Source organism: Gossypium raimondii, chromosome 10 (assembly GCF_025698545.1).
Source record: "Gossypium raimondii isolate GPD5lz chromosome 10, ASM2569854v1, whole genome shotgun sequence".
NCBI classification, from domain to species: Eukaryota; Viridiplantae; Streptophyta; class Magnoliopsida; order Malvales; family Malvaceae; genus Gossypium; species Gossypium raimondii.
The window spans coordinates 50,510,235-50,533,103 of NC_068574.1; the positions used below are offsets into that span (position 1 = coordinate 50,510,235).

The 22,869-nt window shown below is 33.4% G+C and overlaps 1 protein-coding gene and 1 non-coding gene across 2 annotated transcripts; one reads left to right on the forward strand and one right to left on the reverse strand.

Annotated features, from left to right (window-relative positions):
- Window positions 1-1,518: 1,518 nt before the first annotated feature.
- LOC128034331 (small nucleolar RNA R71) lies at window positions 1,519-1,624 on the reverse strand. The gene has a single exon (XR_008190459.1). It is a non-coding gene; the product is annotated as a small nucleolar RNA R71 (small nucleolar RNA).
- A 1,122-nt stretch (window positions 1,625-2,746) lies between these two features.
- LOC105775560 (uncharacterized) lies at window positions 2,747-3,238 on the forward strand. Its single transcript, XM_012598070.1, has one exon. The coding sequence runs from the start codon at window positions 2,747-2,749 to the stop codon at window positions 3,236-3,238; it is 492 nt and encodes a 163-aa protein (XP_012453524.1).
- The last annotated feature ends 19,631 nt before the right edge of the window (window positions 3,239-22,869 follow it).

Consider the following 22,869-nt stretch of genomic DNA (forward strand, 5'->3'; position numbering starts at 1 on the left):
CCTTTACATGCTACTTTGATTTTAATCATGTTTGCAATGTGCTTTGTTATCTTGTCATCAACAATGATAGCTTAAATTTGTTTAGCTAGGATGATTGCATTAATTCAATGAAGTTTTTTTAAATCATGTTTATAGTATTTGTGCCTTAGACGATCATTTTTTCAATTAAACTCAAGTATGTATTTCATTCATATGTGATTGGATGCATTAGAATTAGCTGAGCGATCCTAACCAGACAATGGCTAATGGACACAATAGTTGAAAAGTGCATGCTTAATTTAGATCCTAACCCAACTAAATTGAAGGTTCATCATAACTTTAATGAGCTCTATTATCTTACATAGTTTTTAGGTTTATATGATTAAATTGTTTCAAACTTAACCGGTCCTTGTTACTTCACATGAATTCTTAGAAACCCTTAGTTTAATAGGATCAATACAATGCATGTTTTACTAAGTAAAAGATTCCAAAAAGGACTTAATTTAGTTTCAAAACTCATAAAAGATAGCGTTACCATGGAATATTTTTCGATCATTGTTAAGGATGAGAAAAATGAATTAAGTTGAATGCTGTAATTATCCTAGCCTATTTATGTTATTGATTGTTAAATTTTATGTTTTTTCTGCTAAATTCATTTCATACATTTCACTTCATAATTTGCATTTAGATTAAAATTGCATTAGGGATCATCTTACATTTAATAATTATTTTTACATTACACCACTAAAAAAATATTGTGTTTTTATCACCAGATTGTTAACTCTAATTTTACAATTAATTGATTAACATATATAGTGCCTATGGAGACAATAACTCTTTTACTTACTTATTACTTGATAACGACTGTGTACACTTGCACAAACCTACACGTTACAAGTTTTTGGCACCGTTGTCGGGGACTTTTGCTTTAATCATTTTTGTAAAATTATTCTTTGCAATTTGGTTTTTTATTTTATTTCTATCTTTAGTAATTAATTCTTTATTCTTTATTTTTTTGTAATTTATTTCAGGATTTTATGATTATAGATTGAATTATCGATTTATTGCCGGTAGACCCTGAAATCGAGTTAACATTTAGGCAAAGATGACATGAACGATTAGCCCAGAGACAAGCCGAAATGAACCTTGGAAATCAAAATAATGGACAAGGAAATAGAGTCAATAATGTATGCTGTGCCCTTTTTGAATGGGTTAAATTCGGTAATTAGGAGACTGGAGATCGAGGCACCCTAATTTGAATGAAGCATGTAATGTTTCAAATGCTTCAATCTATGGGCCAATTTAGTGGTATGCCCACAGAAGATCCACATCTTCACTTTCGATTATTCATGGAGGTAAGTGATTCATTTAAAATAGCCGATGTGACTGAAGGCACCATTAGGTTGAGGCTGTTTCCATACTCGTTGCGAAATCAAGCACAAGCATGGCTGAATTCGTTGTCACCACATTCAATTTCTACTTGACAATAATTAGCAGAAAGGTTTTTGGTTAAGTATTTCCTATCTAGCAAAAACACTAAGTTACGAAATTAGATCACACTTTCCAACAATTGGATGATGAGTCCTTATATGAGGTGTGAGAAATATTCAAAGAATTAATTCGTAAGTGTCCTCACCATGGGATTCCATTTTGCATCCAGTTGGAGACGTTTTATAATGGTCTCAATGCACACACAAGGTTGGTGGTAGATGTTTTTGGGAATGGTTCTTTCTTGTCGCAGCCTTTTAATGAGGCTTACGAAATCATTGAGAGGATGGCTAGTAACAATTACCAATGGCCGACAAGTCGAGTAACTTCAGGAAGACGAGTAGCCTGAGTGCATGAAGTGGACGCACTTCATCACTCCCAGCTTAGGTATCTTCTATATCTTTAATGTTGAAATAGTTTACTACTGATGGTTTTAATCCTGTTGCATCTCAAACACCGAATCAATTTGATGTAGTTTCCTACGTATATTGTGGGGATGATTATTCTTTTGAGAATTGTCCATCAAATCCCGAGTCTATGTATTAAATAGGGAATCAACACCAAAACAAAAGTGGACAAAGAACACAGTCCAACTTCTATAATCCTTCATGGCGTAATCATCTAAACTTTTCTTGGAGTAACCAAGGCAATAGATCAAACAACACTTACATGCAGCAAGGACAAAATCGATCCTAAGGGTTTAATCAACAAGCTCTAAAACAACCACAAGCTGAGTCATCTAATAGTTTGAATAACTTTTTGGAGGCGTACATGGCAAAGAATGATGCCTTAATCCAAAGCCAAGCAGCAACACTAAAATTTTGGAGAATCAAATGGGTCAGTTAGCTACAGAGCTTTGTAATCGACTACAAGGAGCCTTGTCGAGTGATACAAAAAATCCAAGAAATTTGGGTAAGGAACATTTAAGGTAGTTTCCTTACGAAGTGGTAAGACTTTATAGCCCAAGATAGTTGAGGTTAAATCTACTGAGAAGGAGGAAAGTTAACCATCAGTTGAAATTCTTGTACTAGAAAAGCTAGAACTTACAAAGGCTGATGAGGTAAAATCTAACCCAGTGAATTCTAATAAGCGAACACATTTTTTATATACAAATTTATCTCCTTAGAAAATTCGTCTGATTCAACCCAAAGTTCCATCACCTCCGTACCCTTAAAAATGCCAACCAAATAAGCAGAAACATGAGGTGCAATTCAAGAAGTTTTTAGACGTTCTAAAGCAACTTCACATCAATATCCCGTTGGTAGAGGCTTTAGAACAAATGCCCAATTATGTCAATTTCATGAAGGACATTCTTTCCAATAAGGAGAGACTTAGTGAGTATAAGACTATCGTCTTAACAAAAGAGTATAGTGTATTCCTACAGAATAAGCTACCTTCCAAATTGAAGGACCCTGGAAGTTTTACCATGCCTAGTAATATTGGAGAATCTTACTGTGGTAAAGCTTTGTGCGACTTAGGAGCAACCATCAACTTGATGCCCAAATATATTTTCAAGCTGTTGGGAATAGGTGAAGTGAGACCCACAACTATGACACTCGAATTGGCGAATCGATCCTTAGCATACCTCGAAGGAAAGATTGAAGATCTTTTTGTAAGAGTAGATAAGTTTACTTTTCCTGCTGACTTTATTGTGTTAGATTGTAAAGCAGATAAGGAAGTGCCAATCATCCTAGGACGACCTTTCCTAGCCACAGGAAGAACATTAATAGATATGCAAAAAGGTGAACTCACCTTCAAGACGATCATGTAACGTTTAATGTTCTTAAAGAGATGAAATTTCCTAATTCAACGAAAAAATGTTCGGTGATGGAGGAGATAGAAACTTTAGTTTTTATGGAATGAGAGAATAATTTTGAATAAGACCCATTAGAGAACACCTTAAGGTGTGAGACATTGGAAGATGAAAAAGGTAATGAAAATATGGCTTTGATGGAAGCCAATCCGAGGAACTATGTTAAACTAGCGTTTGAACCATTAGACTCGGAAGTTTGGGAATTTACACAACTGAAGTTGTCAATTGAGGAACTGCCCAAACTTGAACTTAAGGTACTTCATTCCCATTTGGAATACGTTTATTTAGGTAATAGTTCTACTTTTCCTGTGATTATTTCAACAAAACTGATAGAACACCAAGAGGAGCAACTAATTGCTTTTTTAAAGAAATTTAAAAGGGCAATAGGTTGGACCATAGTTGATATTCAACGAATAAACCCTTCCTTTTGTATGCATAAGATTAGTTTAGAGGAGGATGAAAGATCTAGAATTAATGGGAAAATGAGACTCAACCCTATCGCGAAAGAGGTAGTTCGAAAGGAAGTTACCAAATGGTTAGATGCAAGAATTATCTACCCCATCTCAGATAGTTCATGGGTAAGTCCGGTACAATGTGTACCAAAGAAGGGTGGAATTACGATTGTTGAAAGTGAATGTAATGAGTTAATCCTGACGAGAACTGTCACAGGTTGAAAAATCTATATAGACTACAAGAAATTGAACAAAGCTACTCGGAAGGACCATTTCCCGCTGTCTTTAATGGATTAGAGGTTAGATCGACTGACAGGTAACAAATTTTACTGTTTCTTAGATGCATATTCGGGATATAACCAAATAGTTGTAGCCTCAGAAGACCAACACAAAATGACTTTTGCTTGCCCGTATAGTCCGATTCCTTTTAGGCAAATGCTACATGCCACATTTCAACGATGCATGAAGGAAATATTTACTGATATGGTAAAAAAATTTGTTGAGGTTTTCATGGATGATTTTTCTGTTTTTGGTAATACTTACGATGTTTGTTTGAGTAATTTGGTTAAGGTACTGAAAAGATGAGAGGAGACAAATCTTGTCCTTAACTGGGAGAAATGCCACTTTATGGTTAAGGAGGGAATTGTCTTAGGACACAAAATTTCCAGAAACGGGATTGAAGTTGACAAAGTGAATGTGGATATAATTGAAAAATTGCCACCTCCAGTCAGTGTTAAAGGAGTTCAAAGTTTCTTAGGCCATGCTAGATTTTACCGAAGGTTTATTTAATATTTTTCAAAAATTTCCAAGCCTTTCTGCATACTTTTAGAGGACACCATTTTTGAGTTTGACAAAATATGTTTTGAAGCTTTTGAAGAATTAAAAAGTTGGTTAATCTCAGCACTAATAATTGTTACACCTAATTGGAACTCACCTTTTGAGTTGATGTGTGACGCAAGCAATTTTACTGTTGGAGTTGTGATGGGTGGAAACTCAAAAATATATAGACCTTTTCAACACTTTTTAAGCCCTAATTCATGCAGTTTCATAATAAATTTTATCGAAATTCGTACTTTATTTATAAAATAATTAATTTTAACTTAAATTAGTAACATATTGAAATTTAATTATTTTTATAATAATTTTTCACAAATTTGATTTATTTTTGACAGTTTTGCACAAAAGGTGAAAATTAGCTTGACAGACACTTTGAAATGCCTGAACTGTTGGAGAAAATTTTGCATCAGGCAAACCAAGAGCAAGGCTATATATTTTTCCATCCAAGGATGGTCCAAATTATGATTATTTTATATACTTTATATTAATTTTTATCCAAAGTTAATTGGGTTAAAAATTAATATAAAGCCTGAAGGAGAAAATGGTCCGATTGTGCTAATAAAAGAAGATTGATCCAACAAGAAAAATGGCAGCCAGAAACTGTCCAACAAGCTGACCAAATCAGCTGAAGTTTTTTGATTTTTATGCTTGCAAAACAACCCTCAAATCTTCCCTAAACTCCATTCAAACCCCTCCACTTTTTTGTGCATTTGAAGATTTGCCCCAAGCTAAATTTAGCAATGTGTTGCCGGCCAAGGGGAGTGTATGGATGCTAATTATTTTCTATTTTTAGTAGCCACTCCCACCTATAAATAGCCCCATTTTCTACTTCATTCAACACACCTATAAATAGCCCCATTTTCTACTTCATTCAACACACCTTCATTCTTACACATCTATCTCTCTTTCACTCATTTTCACTTCTTTGTTTTTCCCCTTTTCTTGTTCATTTTCCTTGTCGATTTCCCTCTTGAAAAATAGCCTTCTTCCACCTTGGAATAGAATCATTCAATTATTTGTGGAGGCCTCGGTTCAACAGAACAAGCAGAGATGTAACGACCCTATAGTCACGGGTGTCGAAAAGTGCATTTCTGAGACTCCGTTATCATAAATCAAATTTGTAAATATTTATAAAAAATATTTATGAATTTAGTTGTGTAGTTAATTAGGTTTTGGTTACATGAATTTGCTTGAATTAAGAGTAATTAGGTAAAAGGACTAAATTGCATATAGGGTGAAAGTTGAATTATAGATTAAAGAAAATTTAAAGGGACTAAAGAGGTAATTATGCCGTTTTTCTTAAATGAAGCGGTATAAATGAAAAATTCTTATGTAAAATTTAATATATAGTATAATAAAATATATTTACTTAACATTTAAGTATATTATATTATATTATAATAAAATAAATAAATAAAGAATGAATAAACAAACAAAGAAATAGAAATAGAAAAGAAAGAAAGAAACAGAGAAAGCCAAACGAAACAGAGAGAAAAAGAAAGAAGAAAGGAAAAATTAGAGTTTCAAAGTTTCAAGCTCAATTGGTTAGTCAATTTAGTCCCTTTTTCTTTTAATTTTTATGTTTTTGGAATCCCGGTACTAAATATTACCCTACCCATGTCAAAATTTTAGAAATTATTGAGTTTTTAAGTGTTGTTTATGTTGAATAATTTTAGTTTTAGGGATTAAAATGATAGATTTTAACTTAGAAATGAAAGATGATTGAAATGTAGAATAAATTGTAAATTTTGAGTAATAGGGACTAAATTGTTAAAAAATTGAAATTTAGGAATTTAAGTGAAAATAGAGAGTTAAATTTAGTTTAAAATGGAATTTGTATGAAAATATAAGATTAATTGTGAAGAAATAAAATTAGTCTCGGTTTAGGGACTAAATTAGAATTTAGGTAAATATTGAGTAAAAAATTGAAATATTAGATATGAGATTGAATTGTGTTGTATTGATGAATTTTAATTGTTTTAATTCTGTAGCTAACGTCATACCGGAACCCTCGACTAAGAAGGGAAAGGATAAAGTCGACAAGGAATATCTCAGAATTTTTGGTTTGTATTTCTATAATCCGAACTTAGTTGTTAATTATTATAATTCAATTTAATGTATATGGTAAGTGTTGATGTGAGAATTATTGTGTTTTGCAATTGAAATGGATTGATTTAATATGTGATGAATTTATTGAATTTATATTGACTGAATTGGTATATATATGTTGAATATATTGATTATTTGAATTGAAATGAATATTGGCTGTATTTGAAAAGTGAATTGGAAGCCTATTAACTGTATCGGGTTGAGTCAGATATAGATGGCATGCCATAGGATTGGAAGAGTTCAGAGATTTCTTCGACTTTGAGTCGATGAGACACTAGGTGTCAATTTACTACTTCGGATTAATTCGATAAGGCACTAGGTGCCAATTTACTTTGGTTTAGCCGATGAGACATTGGGTGTCAAATTATTACTTCGAATTATCTGATGAGGCACTGGGTGCCAAACTGGTGTGTTTTGGTTGGATCCGTGTATCCGTCCGAGTCCAAGTCGTGCTAATAGGGGTAATTAATTGAAATTGCATTATGATTAATGTTAGATGATATTGTATGTGAAATGAAAATGGGATAGTGAATTGAAATATGGATTGAAACACATGAATTGTGTATTCATGAATTGGATATGGAATGAACAAAATTATTATTTAAATGATATGCGTATTACGTTGTGAAAAAATATTTATATAACAAATATGATAATTGAGATATTGTGAAACAAATGAAATGTGATATGGTTGTTGTAATAATTAGATTGTATATTTGTGATTTTATATTTTTTGATATTCGAATTATAGAACTACAACTGAGTTTTACTCAGCGTACGATTTTGCTTTCCATGAGCAGGTTAGGTACTTAATTTTGATCACCGATTCAACATCCAACAATGATCCCGAACTCAAACGTAGTGATGTTTATCTTTTTGAAATGTGTCGGCATGTACCTAGGGTGTCTAAATAATAGTTATTTTGTGAATTGTTTGTAAATGAGGTTATAAATATAATGTTAGTTTGGTATATATATAAACATGTGAAATTAAGCTAATGTTTAAGTGTTCATGAATTAGGCAAAATAAATTGAATTAGGCATGATTTAAAATGATAATTTGAATGATGTGATGTTTGTTTGATATGATTTGGATGTGTCTGATTGTGTTTTGGATTGGTTAAATGAATGATTTTTGAGTTGTTTATTGTCCAAGCTAGCAGGGAATGGTAAACTTGTTGTTTAAGGTACATTTTGAGTTCACACGGCTAGCACATGGGCGTGCGAGGCCATTTCGGAAGGGCACACGGTCTGGTACACAGGCGTATGGCTCAACCGTGTAACCCAAGTCAAATAGTTACACGGGTAAAGACACGAGATGGGACACAGCCGTGTATCCCTACTCGAATGCCTACACGGTCTAAGACACAGATGTGTCTCTTGGCTGTGTGAGTCACACGGCCTAACCACACGGCCGTGTGAACCCTGCAACTTTGAAAATTTTTAATATTTTTTGAAAAATTCTCTAAGTTTCTGATTTAGTCCCGATTTGTTTCTAATACATATTTTGGGCCTCAAGGGCTTAAATAAGGGATGTTATGTATAAATTTAATTGGTTTTTTATCTGAATATTATATGATATCAATGTTTAAATTTATTTCTGTTTGATCGATAAGTTCTGGTATGCTCCCAAACCCTATTCTGGTAACGGATCTGGGTTAGGAGTGTTACAAGAGAAGAAGAGGAGCGAACTAAGAAATCCTGGATTTTCTTCCTAGTTCCATTCTCTTTAATTTTCTTGTTTATGTTGTGATCATGAATATGAATAATTGTTGTGTTGTTATTCTTGCTGTAATTAAAATTACTTAAATTAATTCGTGTTAGATTGATTGCATTCTGTCCACTTGAATTATTAAAATCATGTTTGTGTTATTATGGGCCTTGGTGAATTATTCAATTAAATAAAACAATGCTTATGTTATACTTGCAGTATAAAATGTAAGGTAATGAATGAATTAATTATTAAATGTATTGAAATTATAATTAATTGACACGATATTTAATAGTGCATGTTTAATCTTCTAAGGTAACGAATGTTAAATTAGCGACAGTATTAACGAAACATTAGCATCGCATAACTTGCAAGATTATTGTGATTAAACTATTTCAATATAGAAATATATTGTTACCTCACTTAATCTTTTATGTGCTTATGAAGATTGATTAATTGTTTGAATTGGCATTGAAAATGTTCAAGAGATTATTTAACTTAGTAAGTACATATGAGCGAGAGTTAGCAAATTACCAAGTTACTATGAAAATATCGTAACAATATGAACAAGGGTTTAGTAATTCTAAGTTAAGGAATGTAATTGATCTAACACAATTATGTCATCTTGATTAAAACCATCCTTTTAAAATCTTGCTTTGAAATTTGTACTTTTATTTCTCTTAATTAGTTAATTTTAGTTTTAAAATCATTTCTTCAAAACAAAATTTTTTCCCATCACTGAAGTGTTTGATTTACATTTTATAAATATTTTTCTTTCACAGTCCTTGTGGGTACGATAACTCGACAGTTACTTGTCACTTTATAACTTGTTAACGATTGTGTACACTTGCACATTTCTATCATTCCAAGTTTTTGGCATCATTGCCGGGGACTATTTTAAAAGTCATTATTTGTGAATTTGTTAATTTTTCATTTTGGTTTATTTTACTATTTCATTTTAATTCCATTATTATTTTTTTGTGATTGTTTTAGGTGTTTATGAGTATTGGTTGAATTATCAATTTACTCTGCGTAGATCCTGAAATTGAAAGAACTTTTCGATTTTATCAAACAATTTTTAACTATAACAAATAATTTTTTCATCTCTATTTTATCCTCAGTAAGATTTTAACGATTTTATCCCTGGTAAAATTTGATGATTTTATCCCTCGTAAAATTTTGAGAAAATATGTTTAATATTTTACAACTCAACATGTTCACTATGACTGTATGGTTATTTTCATATTTGAGCTTCAAAATAGCTCAAAAACATAATTTCATTCTTCTGATCATTTTTAAGTAGTCCATATAGAATTGCAAACGAATCATTTTCATTTCCATTTTTGGAAACCTACATTCATTTCCAAATGATTCCATTTTTCTATCTTGAAAAAACCGTAATCATTCCTGAATGATTCTGTAACACCCTTAACCCGTATTTGTCACCGAATTAGGGTTACGAGGCATTACCGTACAAAACACAGTTCAGCACAGTCATTTATTTAATGTAACGCCCCCAATTTTGGGCCTAGAAGAAAAAGGTTTTGAATAAGGGAACAAATAAGAGACTGCACATAAATATTTAGTTGTGCAAGGAAGTGACATAAATGAATGTCTGCTTCAGTTGTTAAGTGATTTAGGAGTGTTTGGAAGTGTTCGAGAAGTCAGGGGTTCAAGCCTTGGCTTATGTAAAATTTTTATTTTAAATGAATAAAATCCTTGGATCTAGATAGTATGTTCTTAAATTATTATGGTTAAAATATGATAGAAAGGAGTTGTTGGTCTAGTGGTAAGGGGCATGTGGAGTGTACATGGGGTCTAAGGTTCGAGTGGTGGTGCATCAAAAAGGGAGTATTTATTTTGCTGCCTAATTCATGTGGGTGGTAGAGTTGGATTGAAATACTGCTAAATGGAGTTTGAACTGGTCATAAAGAGAATTGAGGAGGGATATTTGGAGAGATTTAAGGACCACACGAGAGTGCGATCGCTCGTGTGGAAAGCAAAACCTGCGAATCATGGGCGATAAACTGTAGAGGCCTCCATAAGCATTTCCATGGGCTTAGGCCGTAATGGGCCATGTTGGGCCATGTGGGCTCAATGGGCTTGTGGCCCAACACGGATGAAATCCATGATTTGTGGCAAATACTGGACTGGGCTATATAGATCTCATAATCGTGGTGAAATCTGGGTTGAACGGGCCGCACGAGCGTGTTATGACCATTTAGGTTACCTGGGTCGCTCGGGGCGACTGCGGACATTTCAAGAGGTCAAGAAATGACCAAATTACCCCCACAGGGTAAAATGACCGAATTACCTCTACATGGTAAAATGACCGAATTACCTCCACAAGGTAAAATGACCAAATTACCCCCACAGGGTAAAATGATTGAATTACCCCCACAGGGTAAAATGACCGAATTACCCCCACAGGGTAAAATGACCGAAATACCCCTACAAGGTAAAATGACCGAAATACCCCCATAGGGTAAAATAACTGTTATACCCCTAGAAGATGAAATGACTGTTATGGCTTTATGTTATGTATGACTGATTTGCTCTATGATATGTACGACTATGATTCAGCATGACATTTTCAATACACGTATGATATTATGCCACGATATATTGCATGAGGATGGGTTGTTATATTTGGAGAAAGTGTACCGTACTTATAAGGTTGCACGGGTCGCCCAAGACGACTATCGACCTTCTGGTGGCTATATGCCGTTTATTTTACTGGCAGCTTTGCTGCAATACTGTTTAGTGCCGCAACCGGAATTAATCTTGGTGTGTCTAGCTGGGTGGGTCAATTTTATCCCTACATGGTGTGTTTTGCAGGACAGAGTGGTGTGTAGAGGTTGGATTGGGTAGGATTTCTAACTGCATATCTACACTGATTAATGATATCATACTGCTACTGCATCGATTAATGATATTACATACTGTTCATTGCATGACTGATATCTATTACTGTTATGGGCCAAGGCCCCACTGATACTATTACTAAAATTGCGCTAAGGCCCACATTGTTACTGTATTGGGCTAAGGCTCACACTGTACTGTTACTCAATAGGGCTCAGGCCCAAACTGTCACTACTTGTTGTATACAGATTGACTGATAGGAGATTACACACTGAGTTTCGTAAACTCACTCTTTCCTTTTAATCGTGTAGGTAATCCTCAGTATTAGGCGATTTGGTGCTGCGAGGGGCTCGGAGGTGGTCACACAACTCCAACAGTTCTACATTTTCTTTCATTTAAATTTAATGTTTATGTTGGGTTTTGTTTATTAAGGCCTTTAAGTTTGTTTAAATTTTTAATTGGGATCTTTCTTACTTATTTTAAATTGCTAGTTTAGGAGACGACGAATTTTCAAAATAACTACTTTCTTCAATGACACAAAATTTAAACATTAGAGTTTTCAAAAGCTTCCACGATTTTAGATAAACCTTTTACATCAAAAGCAGGCAACAAGGAAAACGTTTTGGCTAGATGATTTGTTAAATAATAATTACCGGGTTTTAAACCTAGAAACAAACTTTTACCAACAAGTCCAATCTTTCGAAAGACACTTCAATATGACACGCTAGATCCGACCGTAACATCTAGGCTGGGTTTGGGGTGTTACATTTAATCACATATTCAAACCAATTAACATGTAACAAAGCCGTATTACATGTACTCTATAAATATAACATACGAACCATAAATGCATCACATTCATGGTATTCGAATAGCTAAATTAAATTCGAGCATATTTTATTCCATATATCAATCACATATATCACCTCATTCTTTTGTATACATCTATTTCAATGGCTAATTGTTATACGAACCATTTTATATACCTATGCACTTTCACATAACGAGTTAAAACAAATCATATTATACCATTTATTATTTATCCAAATATGATTTATTAGCAAACATTAACAAATGGTTAAATATAATTCTTATACATTACCAAAATTCATGCGCATTCCACCATAACAAAATTAACCATATTGAGCACAAATGACAAATCAAGCATACCAATTTCACAAATAAAATATCATGTCAAAACATCTTATATTCAACAAATCAATAGCCTCATAAATCATATCAATACCGCAACTAAATTTTATACTAATTATACAAATACCAAAACCTCATGCTTATCAAAATGAACCAAATACCATAGCCGAATATAAATATGCATCATATGTATATCATAATTTATCTCACCTAATGACCAAAGCAATTTTCATCATTCACAAAACAACTTACAAGGCAATTTATACATCAAAACATAGGTCATTAATAAGCCACACCAAATAGCCAAATTCACATGGCATAGCATAGTCATCACATATCAAATACGAACACATACCAACATTAACATTTAACCGAATAATTAACCACATGAATATATCAAATTTGCCGAATCACAAGATAGATTATAGACATCATCTATCATTTATCAATTCACAAAATAAGCTCATTTATATAGTCAAAGTAACTTCCAACAATTACACCATTTACTAACCAATTCGCATGGATAAAACCACAACCCATAAACACATCCATCAACTACATTGACATCACTCAAACCGGTTCATAAAATCATACATCGCACAAGATATACCATAGAACATACTTCCAAAATGAGCTAATTATAAAGCCGAATTCACATCACTTTCAAGCCAATTCGCATGGCTATAAACATACAAATCACTTTGATGCCAATGTCCCAGACATGGTCTTGCATGAAATCACATCTTAGAAGTCCTTATGTCATGACATCAGTATCCTATACATTTCCCAAGGTTCGTTCGGGGCTTTCAACTTCGTGATTAAATCAATTCATGCTCGAAATTAGTCATCCAATGCTCAAATCAATTCGGTAATATATATCAATACATACAATTCAATTCGGCTACATATAATATAAATACATTTGCATTGAAAAAAACATTTAATCACTTATGAACTAACCTCATATGGAAACGAACAGATCAGAACGACTATTCAATAACTTTCGACTTTCCTCGATTCAAATATGATTTCTTCCTTTCTTGATCTAAATAAATTCAAATTTAACTTATTTAAAGACATATTCATTCAATTTCATTCAAAAACACATAAATGGGCATGTTGCATTTTAGCCCCTAACATTTCACATTTTCACAATTTAGTCCCTATTTCAAAACAACACAAAATACTCAAAATTTCATTTAACCCATGTTTGGCCAAATATTCCTTAGGTCCCTAGCAGCCCATTAATTCAATTTCTTTCACATTTTAACCCCTTAATTTACAGAATTAACATTTTAATCCTTAATAAGCATTTTTATCAAAAATTACTTAGTAACACATGATAATCTAACATCAAACTCTCATAATCCATCATCAAACAACAAAAAGCTTAATTACTCATCAATGGCATTTCATGAATACATCAACCAATTCAAAAATTTAAGCATGGGCTAGCTAGTATACGAAGCAACGGTCTTAAAAATGTAAAAATTATCAAAAACCAAGCAAAGAACATTCCTAAATCAAGTCCCCTAAGTGCCAAACTTAAAGCTTCAAAAATGGCTTCTTTTGTTTTGGTACATTCGGCCAACAAAGATTATAATGCATGCATTTTATGTTTTGTTTTATTTAATTACATAATAATATAAAATTTACAATTTTATCCATCATTTATACATTATAAAATCACTTATAATAAACCCATAACCGTCCACACCATTATTCAATGGCTAAATCACAACATAAGAACCTTATAAATAAATAATTAAAGCAATTAAGCACTTTAACAAATAACATGCTACTTTTCATTTTACGCGATTAAGTCATTTTATCAAATTAAACAACCAATCGATAAATTATTTCACGAAAATTTCACACATATTAATTCACATGCTTTAAACACATAAACTAATATTAAAATAATTTTACGACTTTGAGTTTGTGGTTCTGAAACCACTATTCAAATTTAGCTAAAACTGAGCTGTTACAACTCTCCCCCTTAGGGATTTTCGACCCTGAAAATCTTACCAGTGAATAGGTTTGAATTTTTCTCTCTCATAGCATCCTCGGGCTCCAACGTAACTTCTTCATCCTCGTTTCGATGCCAGAAGACTTTCACTAATGAAATTTTCTTATTTCTTAGTTCTTTAACCTCGTGATCTAAAACTCGGATCGATTCTTCTTCGTATGTCATATCAGACTGAATCTCAATCTCAGACGGGGAAATCATATGTGAGGGATCGGATCGATATTTTCAAAGCATCGATACATGAAATACATTATGAATCTTTTCTAGTTCAGGTGGCAACAATAATCTATAAGCAACCAGTCCGATACGCCTGATAATTTCATACGACCCGATGAATCTCAGACTGAACTTGCTTTTCTGCCAAATCTAAGTATTTTCTTCCACGGAGATACTTCCAAAAACAATCGATCCCCAATCTGAAACTCGATATCTTTTCGTTTCAAGTCTGCATACGATTTTTGATGATTTGACGCTACTTTCAGACTATCACGAATCACTTTCACTTTCTGTTTAGTCTCTTTAATCAAATCAAAACCGTGAATCTTATTTTCACTAAGTTCAGTCTAGTACAAAGGTGTTCGACATTTGCGACCGTATAAAGCTTCGTAAGGTTCTATTTTAATAACTCGATTGAAAGCTGTTGTTATACGCAAGTTAAATCAACGACAAATACTTTTCCCACGTACCTTCAAACTCAAGAATGCAACATCGTAACATATCCTCAAGTATCTGAATAACTCGCTCGGATTGTCCATTCGTCTGTGGTTGAAAAGTAGTACTGAAGTGTAGCTTTGTACCTAGTGCATCTTACAGTTTCTTCCAAAACTGTGATGTGACCCTCGGATCTCTATCCAAAACAATAGAAATAGGTACTCCTTGCAATCTCACAACCTCGAAAATATACAACTCAGCTAACTTATCTAGTGAATAGTCTGTTTGTACTGGAATGAAATGAGCTAATTTCGTCAATCTGTCAACTATAACCCAGATCACATCTTTCTTTCTCAGAGATAGGGGCAATCCTGATACAAAATCCATAGTCACTCTATCCCATTTCCACTCAGGACTCATAATCGGCTACAATAAAACAGATTGTACCTGATGCTCACCTTTAACTTGCTGACAGATCAAACATTTAGAAACAAACTCTGAGATGTCACGTTTCATACCAGACCACCAGTAAAGCTGTTTTAGATCATTATTCATTTTTGTGCTTCCCGGATGAACAGACAAACAACTACTATGAGCTTCATTCAAAATCATCTGAATCAACTCTAAATTTCTCAATACACATATTCGGCCTCTGAATCTTAAATAATCATTAGCATCAAATCGAAACTCTGAATTAGAATTCAAATTACATTGAGCCCGTTTTGGTAACAATTCATTATCAACTTTCTAAGCTTCGCAAATTTGCTACATAAATAACGTTATTACTTTCAACTCAGCTATAATCAAGCCATCATCAGATAGAGCTAACTGAGTATTCATTGCACATAGAGCAAACAAAGATTTCTAACTTAAAGCATCAGGAACAACATTGGCCTTTCCCGGATGGTAGTCAATCACTAGCTCGTAATCTTTTAAAAATTCCAACCATCTTCGCTGTCATAGATTTAGATCTTTCTGAGTCATCAAATATTTTAAGCTCTTGTGATCAAAATAAACATGACATTTCTCACTGAACAGATAGTGATGCCAAATCTTCAACGCGAACACGATAGCTGCTAATTCCAAATCGTGCGTCGGTAATTCTTTTCATGTGGCTTTAATTGTCTCGAAGCATAAGCTATGACTTTGCCTTCCTGCATCAAAACACAACCCAAACCATTCAATGATGCATCACTATAGATTACAAATTCTTTACCTGATTCTGGCTGTACTAAAACTGAAGCTTCAGTCAAAAGAGTTTTTAGCTAATCAAAACTTTTCTGGCACTTGTCCGACCACTCGAACTTAACATCTTTCTGAAGTCTCATCAACGGAGTTGCAATCATTGAGAAACCTTTTACGAATCGTTTGTAATAACCTGTGAGTCTTATAAAACTTCAGACTTTGAATACATTTTTCGGAGGCTTACAATCCAATATTGCCAAAATCTTACTCGGATCGACTCGAATACCCGATGCTGACACAATATGCCCCAGAAAACAGACTTCTCGTAACCAGAACTCACATTTACTGAACTTTGCAAATAGTTGTTTATCTCGCAAAGTCTATAGAACTATTCTCAGATGTTCAGCATACTCAGATTCATCACGGGAATAAATCAAGATGTCATCTATAAACACAACAACAAATCTATCCAAACATGATCTGACGATTTGATTCATTAGGTCCATAAAAACAGCAGGTGCATTCATTAGTCCGAAAGGCATAACTAGAAACTCATAATGCTTGTACCTCGTTCAGAAAGTAGTTTTTGACACATCAGAGTCTTTAACTCACAACTGATAGTAACTTGATCTCAAATCTATCTTTGAAAACACTGTAGCCCCTTTCAGCTGATCAAAAAAATCGTCTATTCGTGGCAGAGGATATTTATTCTTGATGGTCGCTTTATTAAGCTGTCGATAACCAATGCACATTCTCATAGTTCCGTCTTTCTTTTTCACAAACAAAACCGGTGCACCATGGGGAGAATAACTCAATCATGTGAAACCTCTATCTGTCAACTCTTGCAACTTAGCTTTCAACTCTTTTAATTCAGTCGGTGCCATTCTGTAGAGAGCTATTGATATTGGAATTATTCCTGACACTAACTCAATACCAAATTCAACTTCTCTGATCGGTGGCAAACCCAGTAACTCTTTAGGAAACACATCCGGGTATTCACACACAACTGGTACTGATTCAATCTTCTTTTCGGTCACTTTAGAGTCGAGTATATAGGCAAAGTAAGTTTTACAACCCTTTCTCACATATTTTCGAGGTAACATCGAAGAAAACATTACCGATAAACCATTCAAATCATCTGATTCAATCCAAATAACCTCATTATTCTCACATTTCAAATCAATCATCTTCTGTTTGTAGTTTACAATAGCATCGTGCAATATTAACCAATCCATACCCAAAATTATATCGAATTCGTTGAATGGCAACATCAAATTGGCCAAAAAATAGAAATCTCGAGTCATCAAGGGACAGTTCTTGCATACTTTATCAACCAAAACACACCTGCCTAAGGGGTTCGATACTCTAATCACAAATTTAGTATACTCTACAGGCAAATTCTTACTGGATACTAAAGTCTCACATACATAAGAATGAGTTGACCTTGGATCAATCAATGCAACAACACTAATATCATAGAGAGTGAAAGTACCGGTAATAACATCTGAAGACGAAGCTTTTACGCGAGCGCGAATAGCATAAGCTCTGGAAGGTGCGCGGGCTTAAGATCTAACAGTAGTGTCTTTAGTTACCCTCTGGCTACCACTCACATTACTCGTGTTTTTGGGTGGTCTACCTCTAGCTACAGTGTTAATCGGCCTCGTATTCTACACTGTATCTTGCTCGGTCAACTCAAGATATTCTAAGATGAAATGATCTAATGATCCACATTTAAAATAAGCCCGATAATTCAATCTACAATTGTCGGGATGTTGTTTACCATAATTTTTGCACTCAGGTTTATTCAGTCTGACATTTCCAGCACTAGCTGTTGAAGTAGCTTTCGAACTCACAGGTGGTCTGTCTTGATCTCGTCTAAAATAACCCACAGTAGTCTTTGAATGACTAAAATCATCTCAGAAATTCTTTGATGCTGACTGAAATGACTTACTCGATGATCTTTTTCGCGAATCTCTAGCTTCAAAGTCAGCTTTTCTTTTCTCTTTCCCAAGTTCTTCAGCTTTGTATGCTCGCTCAACGAGTACCACAAACTCTTTTATTTCCAGAATCCCGACTAACAACTTAATGTCTTCATTCAAACCGTCTTCAAATCTTTTACACATTATAGCTTCAGTCGAAACACATTCCCGGGCATATCTGCTGAGTCTCACAAATTCCCGCTCATATTCTATCACTATCATGTGACCCTATTTTAACACGAGGAATTCTTTGTTTTTGATCTATGAATCTCTAACTGATATATTTCTTCCAGAATTCAGTCTGAAAGAACTCCCAAGTAACCCATTCTTTTGGAACCACTAATACTAGTGTATTCCACCAGTGATATGCAGTGTCCCTTAACAAAGATACAACACATTTGATACATTCATCAGGAGTAAAAGATAATTTATCGAACACCCGAATCGTATTATCAAGCCAGAATTCAGCTCGCTCAGCATCATCATCAATAGTAGCTTTAAACTCTTCGACCAACTAGAGGCTTATTTAATCGCATCAGATCAGTAACTTGAGGTATCACATGTATTTGGGGAGGATTAAGTGGGGGTGGAGGTTGTTGAGTAGTCAGATTTGTTTGGATATACTGTGTGAACCATTCGTTCATCCTCTGGAAGAAAGCTTGTTTAGCCTTTCCCTCATGGCTACTCGTAATCGGCCTAAAATAAGTCAGCACTACCCCTTAAGCGGGAGTGGGCGCATTACTTTCCATATCATCAGCTACGGCTCGACTGAGATCTATTTACTATACAAAAACACATTTTAATTGTCAGAAATCATCGCAGTATCGCAGTTTATATATATGGAATGTATAGCTAGACTCACACGAGCTACGTTAGTCCTAGAACTGACTAAACCATGGCTCTGATACCAATCAAATGTAACACTCTTAACCCGTAATTATCACCAGATTAGGGTTACGAGGCATTATCGTACAAAACACAGTACAACACAGTCATTTATTTAATCACATATTCGAACCAACTAACATGCAACACAGCCATATTATATGAACTTTATAAATATAACATACGAACCATAAAGGCATCACATTCATGGTATTTGAATACCTAAATTAAATTCAAGCATATTTTATTCCATATATCAATCACATCATTCTTTTGTATACATCTATTTCAATAGCTAACTATTATACGAACCATTTTATATACCTATGCACTTTCACATAACGAGTTAAAACAAATCATATTATACCATTTATTATTTATCCAAATATGATTTATTGGCAAACATTAACAAATGGTTAAATATAATTCTCATACATTACCAAAATTCATTGGCATTCCACCATAACAAAATTAACCATTTTGAGCACAAATGACAAATCAAGCATACCAATTTCACAAATAAAATATCATGTCAAAACATCTTATATTCAACAAATCAATAGCCTCATAAATCATATCAATACCAAATACCAAAATTTCATGCTTATCAAAATGAATCAAATACCATAGCCGAATATAAATATGCATCATATATACATTGTAATTTATCTCACCTAATGACCAAAGCAATTTTCATCATTCACAAAACAACTTACAAGGCAATTTATACATCAAAACATAGGTCATTAATAAGCCACACCAAATAGCCAAATTCACATGGCATAGCATAGTCATCACATATCAAATACGAACACATACCAACATTAACATTTAACCAAATAATTAACCACATGAATATATCAAATTTGTCGAATCACAAGATAGATTATAGACATCATCTATCATTTATCAATTCACAAAATAAGCTCATTTATATAGTCAAAGTAACTTCCAATAATTACACCATTTACTAACCAACTCGCATGGATAAAACCACAACCCATAAACACATCCATCAACTACATTGGCATCACTCAAAAGGTTCATAAAATCATACATCGCACAAGATATACCATATAACAAACTTCCAAAATGAGTTAATTATAAAGCCGAATTCACATCACTTTCAAGCCAATTCGCATGGTTGTACATATACAAATCAAAACCAACAATAACAAAAGTAGCCTATACATGCAATACGCCAAAAGTACGAACTCTTAAAGTACCAAAATAGCGATCGATAATGACATGATGACCCTTGACGATCCCTGAGCTCTAAACTAGCTGTCAAAATCTATAAAACAATGAAAAAACACACAAAGTAAGCTTTGAAAGCTTAGTAAGTCATAAGCAATTACATTATCCCAAGACCATTAATAGTTCAATTCAAATAGGCCAAATTTAATCAATCTCATACACATATAAAATCATCTTACGTATATAATTACATATTACCACATTAAATATTACACTTACCTTGATCTTTCATGAATATATAAACTTCTCAAATACCTGAACCATTTAGCTCAATTTCATATTTGGTCTCATTTTGTCAATGCCCGATGAACCATTCAGAATTGTTAAGGATACAAGGAAATCATATAAAACTCGTACAATGCCATATCCCGGATATGGTCTTACATGTTAACACATTTCCATGTCAATGTCCCAGACATGGTCTTACACGTTCTCTCACTTTGATGCCAATGTCCCAAACATAGTCTTACACGAAATCACATCTCGGAAGTCCTTACGTCATGACATCAGTATCCTATACATTTCCTAAGGTTCGTTCGAAGCTTCCGACTTCGTGATTAAATTAATTCATGTTCGAAATTAGTTATCCAATGCTCAAATCAATTCTGCAATATATAGATATATCAATACATACAATTCAGTTCAGCTACATATAGAATATATACATTTGAATTAAAAAAAACATTTGATTAATTATGAACTTACCTCGTACAAAAACGAACAGATCAGAACGACTATTCAACAACTTTTGACTTTCCCCGATTCAAATCCAATTTCTTCCTTTCTTGATCTAAATAAATTAAAATTTAACTTATTTAAAGAATATTTATTCAATTTCATTCAAAAACTCATAAATGGGCATTTTGCATTTTTACAATTTGTCCTTATTTCAAAACAACACAAAATACTCAAAATTTCATTTAACCCATGTTTGGCTGAATATTCCTTAGGTCCCTAGTAGCCCATTAATTCCATTTCTTTCACATTTTAACCCCTCAATTTACAAATTTCACATTTTAATCCTTAATAAGCATTTTTATCAAAAATTACTTAGTAACACATGATAATCTAACATCAAACTCTCATAATCCATCATCAAAAAAAAAAAAGCTTAATTAATCATCAATGGCATTTCATGAATACATCAACCAATTCAAAATTTTAAACATGGGCCAGCTAGTATACGAAGCAACGATCTCAAAAATGTAAAAATTATCAAAAATCTTGCAAAGAACATACCTAAATCAAGTCCCCTAAGTGCCAAACTTAAAGCTTCAAAAATGGATTACTTTTCTTTGGTACATTCGACCAACAAAGATGATAATGCATGCATTTTATGTTTTGTTTTATTTAATTACATAATAATATAAAATTTACAATTTTATCCATCATTTATACATTATAAAATCACTTATTATAAACCCATAACCGTCCACACCATTATTTAATGGCCAAATCACAACATAAGGTCCTTATAAATAATTAATTACAATAATTAAGCACTTTAACAAATAACATGCTACTTTTGCATTTTACGCGATTAAGTCCTTTTATCAAATTAAACAACCAATCGATAAAATTATTTCACGAAACTTTCACACATATTAATTCACATGCTGTAAACACATAAAATAATATTAAAATAATTTTACGACTTCGAATTTGTGATTCCAAAACCACTGTTCTGATTTAGCTAAAATCGGGCTGTTACAGATTCCTATTTCTCTTTTCTTATTCATTTAGTTCATTCCTATTCAAACACGCAATTCTTTTTTTGTTTCAACGAGCTAGCAGATGGACCAATTGAAGACATATGTAATTAGGGCTGAAATGATTTATAATTAAGTTATAGTTTTTCACCTATTAATTGTGAACTCATTTAATCATGAAGTCATTCCACTATAGTATCATGACTGAGTTCTCCCTAACAATATATCATTATGAAAGCTATTACCCAGTTCTTGTCCAATGATATTGTCATAAGTGTGTTACCCTCATACTATATCGTTGATCTCTTTGGGATAATATTCTTTTCCCCAATATGATCCCATTTTGTCTCATGATAACCATTACATCTTCTTTCATGAAAAGTCAATTACTATCGAATGGTAATTAAGCCATTCATCATAAAGACGAAAGACCCATGGCCATGTTTACTTTTCATCAACCATACAATTCCAATGAGATGATATCATTTACCTATGTCTCAGGCCATGAATTTCACTATTGTGAATTATGATATGTACTGTAGAAGTCGTACACCCAATGCACCAGTTTTCAGTTCCTTATTTATTCAAACTCAAACTTTTACTTACATCAAAGTGTAAGAGTCATGCATACATGCCACACTATAAATGTCACAAGTGAATAAATCCATAAACGGATTCAAGGTCTACGTGGGTCCAGTCTGATGTACTGTCAATCCAGTCAGTCACATCTATGTCTTTATCTTCTGGGAATCATCCATTCTGATGCCCAAGA